At 39.2% G+C, this 19,033-nt stretch overlaps 1 protein-coding gene across 14 annotated transcripts in view; it reads right to left on the bottom strand.

Moving 5' to 3' along the window:
- Positions 1-19,033, bottom strand: part of BBS9 (Bardet-Biedl syndrome 9) — a 430,545-nt gene that overhangs the window by 185,714 nt on the left and 225,798 nt on the right. For 8 of the 14 annotated variants that reach the window (XM_053261616.1, XM_053261612.1, XM_053261608.1 and 5 more), the window contains one exon: positions 17,566-17,788. The exons of 3 other annotated variants lie outside the window; for them this stretch is intronic. In XM_053261616.1, the coding sequence (XP_053117591.1) occupies positions 17,566-17,788 (223 nt within the window). Of the gene's footprint in view, positions 1-7,587; positions 7,655-14,206; positions 14,303-16,401; positions 16,555-17,565; positions 17,789-19,033 lie in introns of those variants that run through there. 3 more of the 14 variants (XR_008309815.1, XM_053261619.1, XM_053261617.1) reach the window with 3 other exon arrangements.

Genomic DNA, 19,033 nt, shown 5'->3' on the forward strand with positions numbered 1-19,033 from the left:
AATGGTTGCAGAACATCAGGGAGTACAACATGGTGCAACTCCACAACCTCTTGCGCAAGTGCAACTTTGTTCATTGTGCAAGTGCACTGTGAGTAGGGATGTCTGCCAGTATGCTGGGATTAACAGGAACAGTTGCTCCACGTTAGACGATGTCTCTTTGCTCAATTGGCAGGGAATAAATATAAGATAATATACAAATAAGCAATTGTATTTCACATTAAATAAATTGTAGTGTGTGTGTGTGTATGTATGTATGTATGTATGTATGTATGTATGGATAGATAGATAGATAGATAGATAGATAGATAGATAGATAGATAGATAGATAGATAGTTTTAACATTTATATTCTGCTCTTTCTCCAAGGAGCCCAGAACGGTGTACGTAGTTATGTTTCTCCTCACAACAACCCTGTGAAGTAGGTTAGGCTGAGAGAGAAGTGAAGGGCTCAGAGTCACCCAGCAAGTATCATGGCTGAATGGGATTTGAACTCGCGTCTACCCAGTCCTACTCCAGCACTCTAACCACTACACCACACTTACAAAAGGTTAAGAGTAGCAGTTGTTGAAAAATGGTAATAAATTGCAATAAATAAAGAGATGGCCATGATGCTATGATCAGGAAAGTCCAGTTTTGGTGTGAGGACACAACTTATTCAGTAGAGGCATGTGGGGGGAATGATTGGAGGGCACAGAAGGGAGATGTGTAGACAGGGGATGAACTTTGTCCAACAAATTAGATTTCAGAAATAAAAATAATGGTATATTTCACATTAATTTTCCTATTCTGAACATCCTGCTTTTTGTTCTGAGCAGGGCGGTAGACTAAAAGATTTCCAAGGTCCCTTTCAACTCTAAAAATCTATGACACTAAGATTAATTAAGTGAGCCAATGGAACACTGCTCTATGTACATGGATAGAACTCTTTGAGGCTGTTCTCACGAGCAGACTAGTCCGGGCTAGGCTGCTTGTGTGGAGCGGCAGGATCCACACAAATCCCAGCTCTCCTGCCCAGCCTAACCCCACTTCAGAGCCCAGCTCTTAGCCGTTAAGGGAGTAACCGCTCCTTTAACTCAGCTGCTGGGCTTGTGTGTCTTCTCGGCTCGGGGGAGCCAAGGAGACACAGAGAAAGGCCTAGAGCGCCCGTCTGATGGGGGAATATGTGGAGGCCAGGAAAATGAGTCCTGGCCTCTGTTGCTCTGCGCTGCAGAGAGCAACGTGAATAGTCATTTGCACTGCTCCTGACAGTGCAGGTCGTGTGGGAGTGCAGCTTGTGCACTGGAAGGCTAAAGAGGGATTGTCTGGGGGAAGGTAGGTTGAACCCTGCCTTCACACACACCCGCCCACCCGTGTGAATGGGCTCATTGTGAATTGTGTCTCTTTTTTCAAGTTACCACAAGGTTCCAGAAATGAAGGGAATGTGGTGTGGGGGATTGTCTGGGGGGGGGGGGCATTTCTACCCTTTCCACTTTATTTTATTTAACATATTTGTATACCGCCCAAAATGCAAGTCGCTGGGTGGTTTACAACAAAACAATAAAAACAAGTAAAAATATAAAACATTACAACAATTTAAAATTTAAAACAATGTTAAAACTATTAAAAACCATCCAACTATTAAAACAGTATCTAATTAAAAGCTTGGGTGAAATGTGTCTTGACTGCCTTTTTTAAAGTTGTAAGAGATGGGGAGGCTCTTATTTCAGCAGGGAGTGCATTCCAAAGCCTCGGGACAGGAACAGAGAAGGCCTGTCCCCGAGTAGCCACCAGACGGGCCAGTGGCAACTGCAGACTAACCTCTCCTGATTATTTCAATGGGCAATATGACTCACAGAAAAGAAGACGTTCTCTTAAATACCCAGGGCCGATGCTGTTAAGGGCTTTATAGGTTATAACCAAGACCTTGTATCTTGCCCGGAAACCTATTGGCAGCCAGTGTAGATCTTTTAAGATAGGAGTGATATGGTTTCTCTGAGATGACCCAGAGACCAACCTGTCTGCCACATTCTGGACCAACTGCAGTTTCTGGACTATGTACAAAGGCAGCCCCACATAGAGCGCAATGCAGTTGTCAAGTTGCCCACCAGTAATTGAGGAACAGATCAGTGCTCCATTAAAAGACAACTACTCAATTCTGGCAAAACTGGAAGGTTCAGGATCTCTTCTGTCATGCTGGCATGGCCAGATTTAAGCTATATGAGCAACAGAGAGACCTTGAAAGAGCTAATGCTTTATGTAGCTCTTTAAGAATGGAAGATTACTTTAATTCTCCAAAATCGATTCAGCTGCCCCTGAAGAAAGGTTCTCAAGTTTGAAACCTGTTGAATAGTTATAAATAGTTTCTTCAAGGGCATTCTTTAAATCTCTTCTTTTCTTTGTTCCTGTGTTGTTGTTTTCCTCCTTCCCTCTGGCTTAAGTTGCAGGAATACAAGCCACATATACAAATTATCTACTTCAAATCCTGTTAATATTGTGCTGCCTCATTCTTCAAAGGCATCCTATTGAAAAGTTATTTCTTTTGCTGACATCTTAACTAACAACGCACTTGCATAATGAGCAAAACTGAATTAGCGCAAGATTGCATAGTTGTGTTAAAAATGGAGATTTGCAGAATTGCGTTCTTGCAAAACCATTGCATTTCAAACAAATGAGGCATACTGCAGGTTGTGCAAGTACAAACATGGTTGTGGTAGTGCAACATTAGTCTGTAATGGAGGTGGGGAGGAAACCTTGAAGAATATGATATTCAGGAAATCATCAGGCTAGGTATTATTTTACTTGCAAAATCACATACACAATGTAACTGGAAAAGTACTAGCAGTGCCAGCCTTTTTTGAGAATAAATTTTTTTTCAATAGGTCCCCCCCACCCCGCTCTCTTTTTAGGAATCAAATTATTCTTTCCAACTCAGGACTGCAGCTGCAACTAGCCACAGTAGAAGTGCACCAGTTTATCAGAGAACAGGATTTCCTTGGCAAAGAATATTTGAACTTTTCTATTAATACAAGTCTCAGCTATTTTCTCCCCTTAAACATGCCATCCACTTTGCCAGTAAGCAAGTTTTTATAGAAGATTGTTAAAACATTAGACTTTTTGTACTTCAAGCACATGAAGCAATGTCATTTAAAAGTCCACTGTTTGATTCAAATTAAGACAGACTTGAAAGGCAAAATGAGACAGTGGCCCCAACACTGATTTTTATTAAGGAACAAGAGAAACACACTGTGTTTTTCAGTTGGTAGCACAATAGACTATTGTGCTGGGATACAGTTCATAATGAGGTGTTTGATAGGACAAAGTTGTTGCTCACTACACTGGAAGGCCCCTCAAAAGACCAAGAACATTTTAAGAAAAGCTCCAAAAATAGTTGTTTCCCAATAACTACCAATTTAAAATATATTCTGTTTAAGTACAGCTATATAATTTCTGCAGAGAATTTTTGGCTTTGTTTCATGTACAATAGTGTGTTTCTAACTTCAGAGCAGTCTGTAGTTTAAGGTAAAGGAACTAACACTATATCATATGTGATTATGGGGGGTGGGGAGCAAAGACAAAAGTAAATGCCAACTGATTGAATGATTCCCCCCACCCCATGCCCCCTTAGTTATTTTCAAAGTGCACAAGATTAGTTCAAATTCTCTTATTTAAACCAATACTCCCTATGGGCTTTATTCTAACTTTCTCAGGGTTACATGTCAATATGCTTTTCTTCTTAATACTGAGTCTATAAAATCAAAGTGTGCAACCTACAACACATTATACTACTCCATAGGGCCTGAAAATATGTGACTGTTGCTGCAATCCAGATATCTGTGGAGTGAGACCAGAGTGCCTAGCAGAGTTTTACCACTGAAACAGTAGCCTCCCAGGGACCCTGGAAATGTTTTTAAGGTGAGTGTGTGGGGAGGACCTCAAGGTGGTCAGGACATGATTCATGTTGCCTCCTTTTCAGGAGCAGGGTTACCTCTGCTTCTTTAAGGGATAAATAAAGTTAAAATGTATCACAATCAATACTGTTAAAATAAGTTTATCACAATCATACAAACGGCTGAATAAAAAAGAAAAGACGTCTACAAACTAGTAACTGAGCAAAGTAGATTATACACTTATGGAATTCAATTGTGGAATGCTCAAGCTAACCCATATAATTTGCTTCAGAACAGGAAAGTAAGGCTACAACAAAGTAAAGTATTTCACAGAAAATTAGAATAGTTATTTATTACTGGAATATCAGATATAAATCAGCAAATTCAGAAAGGAGATGTTACTTGGTAGTTACCTTTCTGTAATGAAAACTAACTAAAGCCTTGTACAAGGCTGATTATGTTTGCTGTTTTGTACAATTTAAAACATTTACTGTATATAACCAATTACACTATTTATTAGCCTCTCTGAAATCAGTGGGATTTACTTCCAAATAAAAGTGCATAGGATTGCCAGTTTCATTATATGGCTGCTCTGTTTCAACAGATGAGAGCAAGCTGTATATTGGTCAAATGTTAAATTATTAAGTTCACAAGGAATTCCAACTTTACTGAAAAAAACATAGTTTATGAATACTGTCGAATGCTAACTAGAAGCTGTATGAGACCCAGACTCTTCACTCTTTACAACTGTTTCTCTCTCTGTTCTTATATAATCTCTCCTCATTTTGACTCCTTCCTCCACACCAAAGCACAAGGAAGGCCCTGAAGGCTGTGCTCAGTTTGACAGGACATGAGTTGTGCAGGCCTGGAGTACCCCCCCCCCCACACACACAGGGCAAACAACACAGGAAGAGATCTCTGATAAAGGAACATAGGAAGCTGCTTTGTACCGAGTCAGACCATTGGCCCATCTAGCTCAGTATTGTCTACACAGACTGGCAGCAGCTTCTCCAAGGTTGCAGGCAGGAATCTCTCTCAGCTCTATCTTGGAGATGCCAGGGAGGGAACTTGGAACCTAGATGCTCTTCCCAGAGCAGCTCCATCCCCTAAAGGCAATATAGTGAGCATCTGACACTTCTAGTCTCCCTTTCATATGCAACCAGGGCAGACCCTGCTTAGCTAAGGGGACAAGCCATGCTTACTACCACAAGACCAGGTCTCCTAATTACAGTCCTTGGATGCTTAGGCAAAGCAATTCCAGCTCGAATATGCAAGTACTAGTACAAGGTACACAGTATGGATTATTTACATCCAGTATGAGCCACCTGTGTTCAAGAACAAATAAGTTAATAGGGAGTGTATAAAATATATTTTTCAAGACAAAATATTTTTCATTTACTTGCTCATCATGCTGTGTGTTAGAATACATATTAACTAGTCAGAAAGTCAGTGTCACCACAGGCCCATTAACTGCAGGAACCTGAAGCAGCTCCACGTCTCCTTGCTGGAAGGAAATAGGGTTTATGAGTCCATCAGAAAACCTCAGAAAAGGTTTGGAAGGGTTGGCCCATTCTACTGAAAAGACAGTTTAAAGAACTTGAGAAAGATCATTGCAAGGAGTTTGGAATATACCTGGAGGAAAATGCCCTCACCCACTTGGCTAGAAGGTGGCCAGCTGCTCGAGCAATATAGTCATCTGTTTTCTGAGCTGCAGCATGTGGCATGTTCAGAATACCACAGTGAGGCATAATCTGCTTGAAAAAGCTTGCCCTAAAGGGCAGCAGCTTGTCCTGAAGGCATCTGCTTGTCTTGCAAATACTCACCATCTTCCCTAGTGTCCAGAGCTAAAGAAACAGAATACTTCAGAGAAATAGGCACCTGTGCATCTTCACCCCCGCTCTGTGGGTGTCTATGCCTTTGAGGTGCCTGAGAACGAAGCCAGCCTACATTTTGGTGCCTTCTTCATACCAGAGCCTTTACCCCAGGTGAAGGACTGAAAGACGAAGAAAGGGGTAGAGGAGAAGGAAGGGGAATCAAGGGATGAGAGTGCTATGGAGTCCACCTCCCCTCATTTGGATAACTAGCTCCTCACAATTTCTTACACGCCAGAGCATTAGCCTACTACAAATGCTGGGGATAGGCTCAGTCCCCACACACAAAAAAGGGCATGGATGGGATCTTTAAGATTGTTTTAGGTTACCTAAGCAGTGGAGCACTTGCTGGCTTGCCACTATACTTGGTGCTGGATACTGATGTGCCCATCTGCAGCCTTGCATTCAGCTGACAGAATGATAACAACTTATCCCCCTGCTGCTACTTGTGGCATTTGACGTCCTCCTTCCAACCTCCATCTCAGCAGCAGGAGTAGCTCAGAGCTGGGCATGAGACACTGTTACAGTCCAGAGCTATGCAGTATCCCTACTGCTGATGAGGAAGTTCTTGCCCTTGCAGACCATGGCCAAAACAACAACAAAACACACTAACCCACCTACCCCAAAATCCCAGGAAAAGGGCCCAGTTCCTCTCTATGTCATGTTTGGCAGAAGTGGGTGAAGAGAAACTAAAAGACAAGCAGGGAGAAAAAAATAGTTCAAGCAAACACCTGCCAGTCTGCTCAGAAAGCAGGGCTGGTCTGAGTGGGCAAGAGTGGCCTCTCTCTATGGAGAAGCAAAACTGAAAATGGACCCTGCCAGCTGCTCTGGGGAGGTGCCAGCCCAAAGCTTTTGGAATAGCTTCTGGAAGTCTAGGGAGAATAAAAGTTTTACAGATTAAACATTTTTTTCATTCACTTGCTCCTCAGTGTGTTTCAGTTCATGCTGTGCATAAGCAAAGCTCACTTGACACTCACATTGGAAACTGTCAACTGACAATAAATCTTTTATTACATGACTCTAGGTTGAAAATACTCATGGAATCATGCATTAAAAGGAAGAGGAGGTACTTCCATTGTAATCCAGTACAGTATATTAAATTAAATGGGAATTGAATGATGATTCAGGAACATGAGGTTTCCAGATAGTACTAAGGAGAGCCATATTAAAATCAGTTTTCTTTTATTTTAATAGTTAATTGATTTTAGTTTTGTTTTAATGTAAACTGCCCTGAGCCATTTTTGGAAGGGCAGAATAGAAATCAAATCAAATCAAAATCAATAAAATAAGAGTGTAGAATCTGCAAAACATTCACACAAGTTGTGAGCACAAATCACACAGATGGCTCCTGCAGGCTTCTTCTCTCCTTCCTAGCACAATCTTAACCTCTGTACACATGCCAAGCAGAGACCTCACATACATCTTGCAACACCATCTGCTGGCCAGCTCTTGCATTCTGAAGACAGTCCATCTTTATTACTACTACTTTTCTGATGACTGGGAGGAAAGGTGGGTTCTTCTCAGAATGCAAGAGCTGGATGGCAGGTGGAGCAGCAAAAATTGCACGAGGTCCTTGCTCAGCGTGTGTACAAAGGGTAAGATCGTGCTAGGAAGTAGCGCAGCAGCATACAGGAGAATCTGTACAGTGTATGAGATTATGCTTGGAAGTTATGCAAATGTTTTGCAGATCCTACACTTTATTATTGTCTGGACCTCCTCCTTCTTTGTATTTATGGATCAGAGATTCACTGAGATTTAAAGAAAAATGTGGTCATCTGCAGTGACATCAATTTGCATTGACCTGCACAGATTTAGCTTCTACCATCCGTGAAGAGTGATCATGGCTGTTACCTTCTTCTGGAACATTTTATCTGTCATATCGATTATCTTGCTTGTCATTCTTTCTTATGGATTATTTCTAAATAAATAAATGAACATGAATTATGATTCCTTAAAACTACTAAAACCTAGTAATAGTAGAATGCTATTTCAGAAATGAGCATCCACAATAAATTGTTACAGGACATCCCCAGATCCTAACATGAGGGCTCCTGCTCAGGTTTCCAGGCACCCTGGAACAAAAGCCAGGTACTGCTCTTTGGAGGTTGTGGAGAAGGGAAGGGAAAAGGACAGTCTTTCTTTTCCAGCTGGTTTGAAACATGAGCCTTGTAGCACTCTGGGGATTGCTGAGGGGGGAGGGGTTGAGGACCAGGGGAAGGAAGGAAAAAGAACACTCTTTTACTTTCCCAGAAAGCTGAAACCTTTGCCTGCGAATTGTAAGACACTGAATTGGTTCAGACATCGCGCAGAACCATGATAAAATTTAACTAAGGTTTACAACATAAACAAAGAAAGTCGCTGAGATGATCACCAATCTTGGTTTGTTTTCTGTAAGGATAGTTTGTATGTGTCCTGTCCCCTGACTTTGCCTCCCATGAAGGGCCTATATACAGTCCCAGACTGCCTTGTTCTAACCTGCTTCTAGCAATTTCTCACCTTGTCATCCACTTCCCACCTATTGGTCCCGGGTACAAAGGGGATGGGCTTGCTGCAATGAGCTCTCTTGGCTCTTTCCACCCCCTTTTGGAGTTCTCTGGTAGCTCTTGGCTCCCTACAGAAGCTGTAAAAGTGCTAATCCTCCCATTCCCCCCCCCCGTAGTCTCACAAAAACACCTATTAACTGTTTCCTATCTATTTTTACACTAGAAGAAAGCAACACTAATTCCTACTGGGGAATATGAGAGACACTGAAAGGAACCAGAACGGGAAATGAAGTAATGGGAGGACAGGATTAAATTTCAGGAGAAGATAAACCAAGTGAATGCTGTTAGAATGCGGGAGAAAGACAACCTGACACTAACTGCATACCGTAGCAAAAGGGAGAGGGACTGACAGGACACTCAGAGAAGTGAGAGTCATGGGGGTGGAAGGGGAAATCCAGGATAATTCCCTGGGGATATAGTATTAGGAGGGGGGATTTCAGGGAAGGACAACTATGGAATGTCAGAGCTATGGGAGAGAAGGAGGAGGAATAATTTAGAGCAGGGATTCTCAACATTGGGTCCCCAGATGGTATTGGACTTCAACTCCCATAACCCCCAACCAAAGGACACTGGGGCTGGGGATTATGGAGGCTAAAGTCCAATAGCATCTCGGAACCCAACGTTGAGAATCCCTGATTTAGAGTACGGACCTACATGGTGGCCATTCAACATGAATGGCACTAATTTATGAATGCTTCTTCTTCATGTTCCTTTCTTGGTGCTATATCCTTGCGCTAGCACAACAGCATCATGCTAGCACAACACTAGTCTGGATGTAGGCCAATGCCTAACTAAGATCACCCAGTGAGCTTTGTGGCTGAAAAGGGTTTTGAACCTGGGACTTCCTAGTAAAAATCCAATACCCTAGCCACTACACCACATAATTTATAGATTCATAGTAAAATTTCTACAGAAGCTCATAGGAACATTAAGAAGCTGCCATATACCGAGTCAGACCACTGGTCCATCTAGCTCAGTAATGTCTACACAGACTGACAGCTGCTTCCCCAAGGTTGCAGGCAGGAGTTTCTCTCAGCCCTATTGTGGAGATGCCAGGGAGGGGACTTGAACCTTCTGCTTGTAGATGCTCTTCCCAGAGTGGCCCCATCCCCAAGGGAGTATCTTATAAAGCTATCAATAAACCAAGGTATGCAACCTGTAGGGAACTTAGGTGGATTACGTCCAAGGAAGAGGGTAGAAAGGGGTGCAACATGGCCCCTGTATCTCTATCTTTTTTATTCAGAAAAGCATTTAGTGGTCATGCTTCAGCAAAGACTTGTTAGGTAGTGTGTTTGTATTTTAATTTTTTTTAACTTTTCTGTTTTAATTTACTACTTTAGACCTTGTTGCCCACTCACAACCTTCAGAGATAGGGCATATTTAAAATAAATCTGAAAGATGAAGTCATGTTATTTCATGAGAAATTTAGTTTAGTTTAAAAAGTAGAAAGATAACAGGTTTGTTTATAACTTTTAAATTACTCAGCATATTATATATTCTTTGTTACTACAACCAAAGTCATTTTAGAAAGCAGAATAGATTTATTAACGTTCTCCTTTATAAACATATTCTTTTTCTGTAACCTTTCTAGTGGTTTGTGCACCAGACACAGCAGGATTACATTCAGCTACATATGCCTTAAAAAAATGTACAGAAAATAAAGTACAGTGACAAATGTGGTCATCAGTGAAAATACTATTTGGCTATTATTTTCACCAGCAGCTGACATCGGCATTGTTAATCATTTGTGACTACTTGTACGTTAGCTGCACATATTAAAATTTAATTATTTCAATGCAAAGAACCAGCAGTAGAATTCCACACACCAAGGCACTAATGTGTTGATACCAAATGTACTTCTAGGAGGAGAGCTGGAATTATAGGGGCTGCCAGCTGAATTTCACATTTCAAACAACCAATGAGTTCCAAGTCTCCAAAGGGATTTTTAAAAATTCATTATGCATGACTTTTTCCTCTTTAAATTATTCATTTTTTAAAATGTTGTTGGTGTTGTCTTTTTAATGCTTGTGTTGCTTCACCGTCTAGTGCTTGACAGATGCAATACCAACTGAGCAATGGGGTGTTTTCTCATCAAGCAAATAGATGTCTTTTCACAATACAGCATGCTTATTCATCTTGCTACCCCTTTCAACATTTTACCCAGGGGAATATAAATATGCAAGCAATGTAACAGACCAAAGGAAATTAAACATCAAACAATTCAGACCATAATAACTAGTGCATACAGGCTAGACTTTACATCTTAAAAATCAGCACTTTGCATTGGTGAAGAACAGGGTAAGGCTGTTAAGCTTGGAACCCAGGTCCAAGCCTTAGACTAGGCTCTATTGTAATACTACATATTATGCTCTATGGATATAATTTGTTTTTACCAGAAAGTCTATAAAGCAAAATAATAACAAAAAACATGTAGACTTGGGACACAACCCACAAGCGTTGCAACACCTTCTGGCCATGAACAGGATGGCAGTTGTAATGCACAGTAAGCAGCGCAACTCAAAAGGCTGGCCTGAGTTTTCCATGCCTGCACAGGGAACAGTGTAGGAACATCAGAATTGTGCCAATAAAATTGAAAACTTTCATAGTTCTCACTTCTGTCACCAAAACCTGTCATTACATTTTTTCAGTCACTTCTTTTAAAATCTTTTCAAGGTAAGATTGACTTTCTCCCACCACAAGAAATTTTCTTTTAAAGCCATCCATCATTAGATTCTGAACTGGGACTTCAGAGCAGTCTAGCATACATGCAACTCCCTCGTTATAACATGTCTTGTCAAGCCCAAGCAAAGATCATGTTTGCTAGCACTGCTACTTCAAAAAAACAAGTTCTAGGTAGCTGAAATTTCATTCAGATGTTGTGAGAAGAAGGCAATTGTATAAATCTAAACCTGTATGCTAACATTATGCTTAAAAATGCTCAGGTGAATGACCATTATAATGCTGACATCAACACTACCAATAAAATCATTATATGATGTTAGTTGAACATCTCACATCGTACTGTGACCATTTATTTGGGAAACTGAATCATGATTCCATTCTCCCTAGTTCATTCTCCTGTTGCCCTTTACACTTGCCTGGAGGAACGTGGCAACAGTAAAAATCTTTATCAGGCCTTGTATTTCAAGCCCTCCCTCCTACCAGTTATATTCCGTTTCAGCCAGATAGGCTCAGCCAAACTTAATTTTGCACTCCACACAGCACCTTATCATTTCCCCACCCCTTCTTCATTAGTCATATATAGAATTGCTCTGTAAGCTTTTTGGGGGTAAGAACCATATGCTCTAATATAATGAAGTGATTGGTGCTTACAGCACTCTGATGGTACTGAAAACTACCATGACCCCTACTAATACTGCACTAATATCTACAGAACAAAATCTGGAATAAGGCTTGTAATTACTTTAACAAGCAATAAGACACTCTCAAGAGTTTTGCAAATTATTTTCTAATGTTTCTTCCCCAATATTTTCCAATCACTATTTGGAAGCACTGGAAGACCTCATAATGTATTAAAAGATGTATGCCAAGTTCAGTACGAGTAACCATAACATTACATTTAAAATTTTGGCAATAGGTGCTGCAGAGCATTAGTGTGACAAGAATTGCATCATTTTTCTGTGTCTGAGTTTTAATACTTGTCCATTTAAAGTAAAACATAAATCTCAAAGCAAACTTAAGGACGAACCTACAGATATTTTGTAGAATTTCTATCAGTTTCATTAAAGTTTTTGTGGTAGATGTCGATTTACATCAGAAAATGTAAGCTGTTTTTTGGGGTTTTTTTTTTTTTTTTTTTTGGCAGCCTTGAAATATATGCTTTAGGAACATCATAAGTATTGAAATGCAGGGGGAGGGGTCTCATTTATTTTAATGGGGTTTTAGCTATAACTAACTTAGTCTGGATCATGCCCTATATCATAAGGCAAAAGTTTCTAGTCTCATCCACAAATACTAAAATTAATTTATCTTAGTTGTAGAACAATTTAGTGTTGTTACATAGTGTGGTGAGATACAGAAACTGATATGGTGAGATACAGAAACAGAGCAAAAAATGCCTTAGGATTTTGGATAATGTAAAGCTCTAGCATGGTCATCCAGCCAATGTTTAAATCCAATAGGTATCAGAGAAATCACATTTGTTAGTAATACTGCAATCCTAGAAAAATGAAGATCAGCATGATCTGGTAGACAAAATGTTGGTCTGGGACCTAGGAGTGTTGAGTTCAAATGTGACTTCTTCTGTGAATTGAGTAAATGGTACTCAGTCCCAGTTCCCACACTGCACAAAGATACAGAGTCAAATATTGCAAACCATTCTGTAAATTAGTCTTTTATATATTAGATTAATAATACATTAAATTTGCCTAATTCTCTTTTTCCCCACATTTAGTGAGACACCTGAAACTGTGTAGGAAAAAAATGCAATAATCTAATAACCTGATAAAGCTACAGTGACAAAACTAGTTGTATTAACAAGAAACACAAGCTAAGGTCAATTATAGACACAGGAAGCTGAATACAAAACCATATTTTGATGACAAAAGACTCGAGGTAAATCAGTTCTTTAATATAATTTCAATGTCCAAAGGATTAGACCTCAGTTTGTAAATGAATTAGTTATCTATTTAAGAGGATGCCAATGTAATTAACTGAAACCCTTTATCACAGATTTCCATATACTGATCCATTAACTGATCATTATAGAGACGTTTATGAATTAATATATCAGCATCAAGCAATTATAGGTGGACCTCATTATCCGCAGGGGTTCCATTCCCACCAATTTCCATGGATAACGAGACCTTAAGTCAAAGGCAATTGTGGGTTAGGTTCCTGGAGAGCAAAATAAACAAACAAACAAAGAACAAGGCAGAAATTGGAGAAATAACATTCCATGCCATGTGCAACCTGCAATTGCACCGATTTTCCATGAAAATTGTGGGATAAACAGGTTGCTTACCTGTAACTCTTGATCTGGAAGTGATCCGTTGACCCATTGCTTATGATTACAACGGATCACGATCCAGATAGAAAGGATTCACAAAATGGTTCCAATCAGCAAAATGGTGGCCGGAAATGACCTCAGAGTTCTGGTGTCCAGAAATGACTTCAGAGTTCATTTCCGACCACCTAGGAGCCAAATTTTAACCCTTTTAAAACTCACGTATACCAAGGCCAAGTGCACATAGCCCAACCCCAGGTGCAGAGGCAGCGTATAACGAGGTCCACCTGTAATTGATTTTATTGTGTAGTCTCTGAATATGTGCTGCTAGGATCGAAAATTCCAAGAGAGATTGAAAAAAATATATAGTTTCAATTTATTGTTTGAGAATATGGTAATAGTGAGAAGGTCTGTATAGGACCATTCAGAGAACACTACAGAAAAACCAAAAACTCATATGATCATAGCAGCCACAAGGATCAGAATGAGGAATAATCTATAATGTAGATTTCAAAAATGTTATTAAATTGTAAGATTTTAGTTCATGTCATAATATGCATCATGCACAAAGGGATAACTGAACTTACTTAGGGTTTCTTGCTATTAATACAATTGTCTTTACTCAGCTTTATAAACCTATTAGAACACTGATTTTTCAGTAGTTTTACACTTTTTTCTTCTGTTTGCTTACTTAGCTTGTCATTATCTCAAGTAATAACACTGTCATGCACAACTAAATAATGTAAACAAATTAAGAATACTATACAGAATCTTCCAAAAATTTGTTACAGAGCAAAGTAGTCATTGTTCACAGGATAATTCATTTGATAACCTGAATCTATTGTAAGTTCCTATGTGCTCAATTGTCATACTTTATCATTTATCTAACAAAAGTACTACATTTGGAGGCAACAAGGTTAACACATTATGGACTATTTTTTAAATGAACATGTGAACTCACCCTTCAACTAAAGGTCACAGGTTTTTAGTCACTTTTAGCATTCACAGATGAGAACAGATTAAGAGAGAAAGATCAGTTGGGAATGAGTTCATCACACTAGGATACATGAAAACAGCAAAATTATGTTCTAGTCAAGCCATAAGATAAAAAGATGGTTGTAAGTTTGGAAAAAAGCACTATCAGATGAAGTCTAGATCTAGAGGCTGCTGTACGCTGCATATGTTTCAGATAGTACAAAAGAAATCAATCAAAATACATTAGTAAGAAAAACTACAGAATTCATTCACTGTACTAACCTTAAAAAGGAGGAAAAAGTTTGCCCACCCACCAAGAGTCATCAGGGTGGTCTAAACCACATTTCAGTGGAACCTCTATGGCCTTGACCCATACGAAAGATTGGCGGAGTTCCTAAAACCCCTTTGCTTCCTCCCTAAACCAGCTGTTTAAGATGCTGCCAAAGGCAACATAGTATGAAACGCACTCTGATGTGACTTGCAGATCCTTATCATCACATTTCTAGAATGGCTTCTGAGCATCTTTCACTCCTCTTGTAATAATCATACCAGCATTGGCCTTCATAGTTTCATGAATTGCAATTGCAAAAGCACTTCAGCATGACTTTAAGATAACTGAATGGAGCTGAAGACTATAACTGAACAGAGATTTTTTTTCACAGACTCGATATATACATTTCATTAAAAGGCACACTGCTATTATTATCATGTCTCAACTAAATTCATACCATTTTATATTTCTAGAAACTTAAAATTAATATTCAAGTTAGTTACACCCACTTTAACTGGAGATGACATCTCAGTTCTAAATGACCAGGTTTGGGATCTAAACAGCTGCTTAGACTCATGTATGTAGCTTGAGCTAGCCCACTTGATACACACCATGCCATATCGCAAACAGCTTTTGAAAATACCATCAGTCTCAAAAGCAGTTTATTGTAGGCTATGGGAGGGCACTGCTATTGAAGAGAACAGAAATCTAAAGCCCTCTAGTACTTGCAGAACAAGTTTATGGTATTTTGAGTTGTGGTCTTAAGAATAGTTAAACCTATCATGCCTTTTCACTGACCTCTGCCATTTATGTTGTGGTCAGTTTATTTTAGCATTCCAGCTGTCTGAAATAGAGTATTTAGTTGCCCCTAAACAGGGCAAAATAGGTTCATACTAGGAAAACATAGTGCACAATATGGGCAACAAAGCATTAATCATTAAGCAATATAACATTAATCAGGTTCCATCACTGTGATGATTAACACATAAGGACATGGATCTACAGCATTATGTGAGAAATAAGTAATTAGACAATATCAGTTTGTTTATATTTGCATTGCAATATCTTCTGAAGCAGCCTAAAAGAGTAAACATCTATTAAATGAAATTTATATATATATGTAGAATTTTAATATTTGAATGGAAAGTGTGTGTGTGCAACTGTGCAAATATAATAGTGATTACACACACATGCACATACACACATGCACCCAAACCAATTATGACTCCAGAATGTTATCTCCCATGCATTCCAATTTAACATTTTAATATTTAATAATTACTTATTTTTACAATTATTTCCCACCTCCTCCTTTCCACAGCAGTTTACAAAAGCCAAAACAATTCAAGCATAACAATTAATAAAAATCTAAAATGCAAGAAACTCATACTATTTTAAACCAAAGACCAGTCTAGAAAAGAAATATATTGCATGTTTCTTAAGGGAAGTGCACTGAAACACCTCCTTGTAGAGCTCAAGGCCCTGTCCCCAGCTGACCTCATTTTTTTTAGAAGAAAAGATCTGGAACTGGGCCTTTGCACCTTAGCTTAATGGGAGACACATTGAGAAATACAGGTCTCAGCCCATGAAAAGTTTTGAAGATCACACCACCAGCTTAACTGGAACCCAGAACATCTACTGCCTGCCAGTGCAGCAGCTACGGAACTAGTTGCACATATGCTCTCATCTCTGCTTCATCAGATGAGCTGCAGCATTCTGTACCAACTACAGTCCCTGCAGATTCTTTAAAGGTAGTCTCATGTAGACCATCTTACACAGCTGATCATTGAGATTATAAAGACATAAAAGGTAGCAGTAAGATCCCTACCTGTCCAGCAAGGGATACAGTTACTGTATTAGATACTTGTCACAGCTGTCATTTTCTTATTAAAAAGCAGTGTTGGATCGGCTCTGCAGCTGGTCAAGCAAAGCAGTTGTTCCTCCATCTATGATGGGCAAAGTCACACTGCCAAGAGTTTCAGGATCTGAGTAATGTTACTTCCACCTTATAGGATACAGTCCACATCCATCTGACTGTAGTTCCCTGACACAAACAGCTGTTCCTGATTGTATAGTCAGAAAGAAGAGCTGGGTATCATCATCATATTGATGACAATGCACTCATACCACTAACCCTGGTGGAACATATGTTAGTTGCCATAGTGCTGTACAGCTGCCTGCTAGGGATACTTTCTGAATCTGCTCTGAAATAAAGGAGATAAACCAACTAAAGGATAGTCCTGTTAAGTCAACTTAGTGTTTAATAAGTTGCAGTAAGTTGTTACGGAGCACAGTATCAAAAGCTGATGAGAGATCCAGAAGAATCAACAGGGAAGAACCTCACGAGTCTATCTTCAGACACTCATCATCCAGACTCCTTACCTTAGAGTAGTTCTGAAGTTCTCCTAAGAGGCTGTGAATCACTCCTTTCCCCCTTCCCCTATTAGATGTGTCCACACATTGTATTAGGTAAGGGGGGAAAATAAGATTTGGGAGGATATGAAAGAAGTATCATGAAAATAGGTTTCTTGTCTCTACCCTCCTCAGGCAGAAACAGTTTAAAGACATTTATGGGAGCTAACCATAAGTGGCTCTATAATCCAGTTGTATGCATATATAGAAGTCCTCAGAGAAGAAATGCATATCTCTGTGTGCCTTTCAACTGAACTTAGCGGTTAGCTTTAAGGCAGCAGAAAATGGTCATCTGGGGTACATTAACTTCTGTATTAGTCTATTTATGTTATTGAAATATGGCAGCCAGTGATCAAGTTTAGACAAACGTTAGCTGAAAATGGTTTTATTCTCTAATCCACTTTTTATTGGTTAGAAGAAAAACATAATGGATCATATTTAATGTTACAGCAAAGAAATACATACCATTCTAAAAATATTTGGCATCAAAATTCCACTACCATATTTATTCAGTGGTTACACTGGAATTTCTGAGAGGGATAGGAAAGTTATTTCTCCTGACTGTCACCATTTTAATGGGAAATTTAAACTGCAAGCCTAACCAAAGTTGCATTCCTTTATTTCTGAACTAGATGTACACAAATGCATAAAAAATAGCTTACCTGGCAGAATCACATTTTGTTGAGCATCAACATCCGTGCTTAGAGACATACGACCACCTTTGGCCAATCTGTCATAAAGCAAGGTTATGTGTTTCTTCAGCCTATTAGTATCCCTGGGGATACTCAACTGACTGGCAAGAGTCAGGGCATGTTCTTTAGAACTCTTGGACAAACATGTTTTCAACAAGTGAGAGACAGAAGCATCCACACTTTCTTCCCAACCCTGTATGAATGAAGAAGAAAATTGATAAATTAAGAATGAAATACAAAACTTGCTTTTCCACACCAGATTAAAAATTCTCTATTTAAATTTTAAAAACTAAAGCAGAAGCTTCAGTCAATCATGATATAGAAATGTGCAGTACTTAAAAGATTAGCAAATCTAAACATTTGTTTAAAAGAAAAATAGAGCCCTAAGAAAATATTAAAATATCAAGCCCAAGAAATCGGAAGATCTGGAAAAGAACTGCAAACATGGGGCAATATAAGTTTTTTTATTTTTTTTTATTTATCATATTTATATACCACTTGGTATATATGTTAAATTTGATTTTTAATTAACATTAATAAAAAGGCTTCCCCCCAATTTTTCCTGATCAGTAACTTTTTTATTCTTAATGTGGGAGCTATTTCACAAAAATGACATAGGAAAAAGGGCTCCCTACCTCAAAACATTAACTTATATGAACCAGACCTTGTGCCACCGTCTTAACAGATATTAAAACTTTTTTTAAAAAATGAAGCTCTTGGAAACTCAGGGGCATATCTAGGGTAGGGCAGGCAGGGCACATGCCCCGGGCGCCACATGAAGGGGGGGGCGCCATTTCTTATTTTTTTTTTTTAAAAATGGCCACTGAAAACAAAATGGCCACTGTGCATGCTCAAATGGCCTCTGTAAGGCCCTAGGCCATGCCAGGCCTTGCAGAGGCCATTTGAGAATGCACGGTGGGCATTTTGTTTTCAGTGGCCATTTTTAAATTAAAAAAAATTTAAAAATGTTTACCGCACATGCTCAAATGGTCCCTGCAAGGCCCTAGAGGACAGCGGGAGGAGGGGGAACCTTTGCAGACCCCTCTCACAGCCTTTAGAGAGCCCCCCGAAGGGGCTACAGGTAATTTTTAAAAAAATATATAATATAATATAAGCCATTGTACACATATTCAGATTGGCAATATGTACAGAGAATCAGGGCTTGTGAATACTGAGCTGAAGCTTATGAGCTAGGATTGCATTCATTTGCTCTTACTTTGCTTCTTGTGATAAGTGAGTTAAATGTGATGTCTTAATAATATGGCTATTAATGGTGAGTTTGTCTTTGAATAAGTGTGAAATCCTTAGTATTAAGGCCCACTGGGAGTTTCTTGCTCTTTTGCTCTCATTTTAACTGTCTTTCTGAAATACTAGAATATATTCCAAGCAGTGACTCTGCATATCCTTAAATTATTTATTTTCAGAGTATCTGGGAAAA

This window comes from Hemicordylus capensis, chromosome 6, assembly GCF_027244095.1.
Source record: "Hemicordylus capensis ecotype Gifberg chromosome 6, rHemCap1.1.pri, whole genome shotgun sequence".
Taxonomy (NCBI): domain Eukaryota; kingdom Metazoa; phylum Chordata; class Lepidosauria; order Squamata; family Cordylidae; genus Hemicordylus; species Hemicordylus capensis.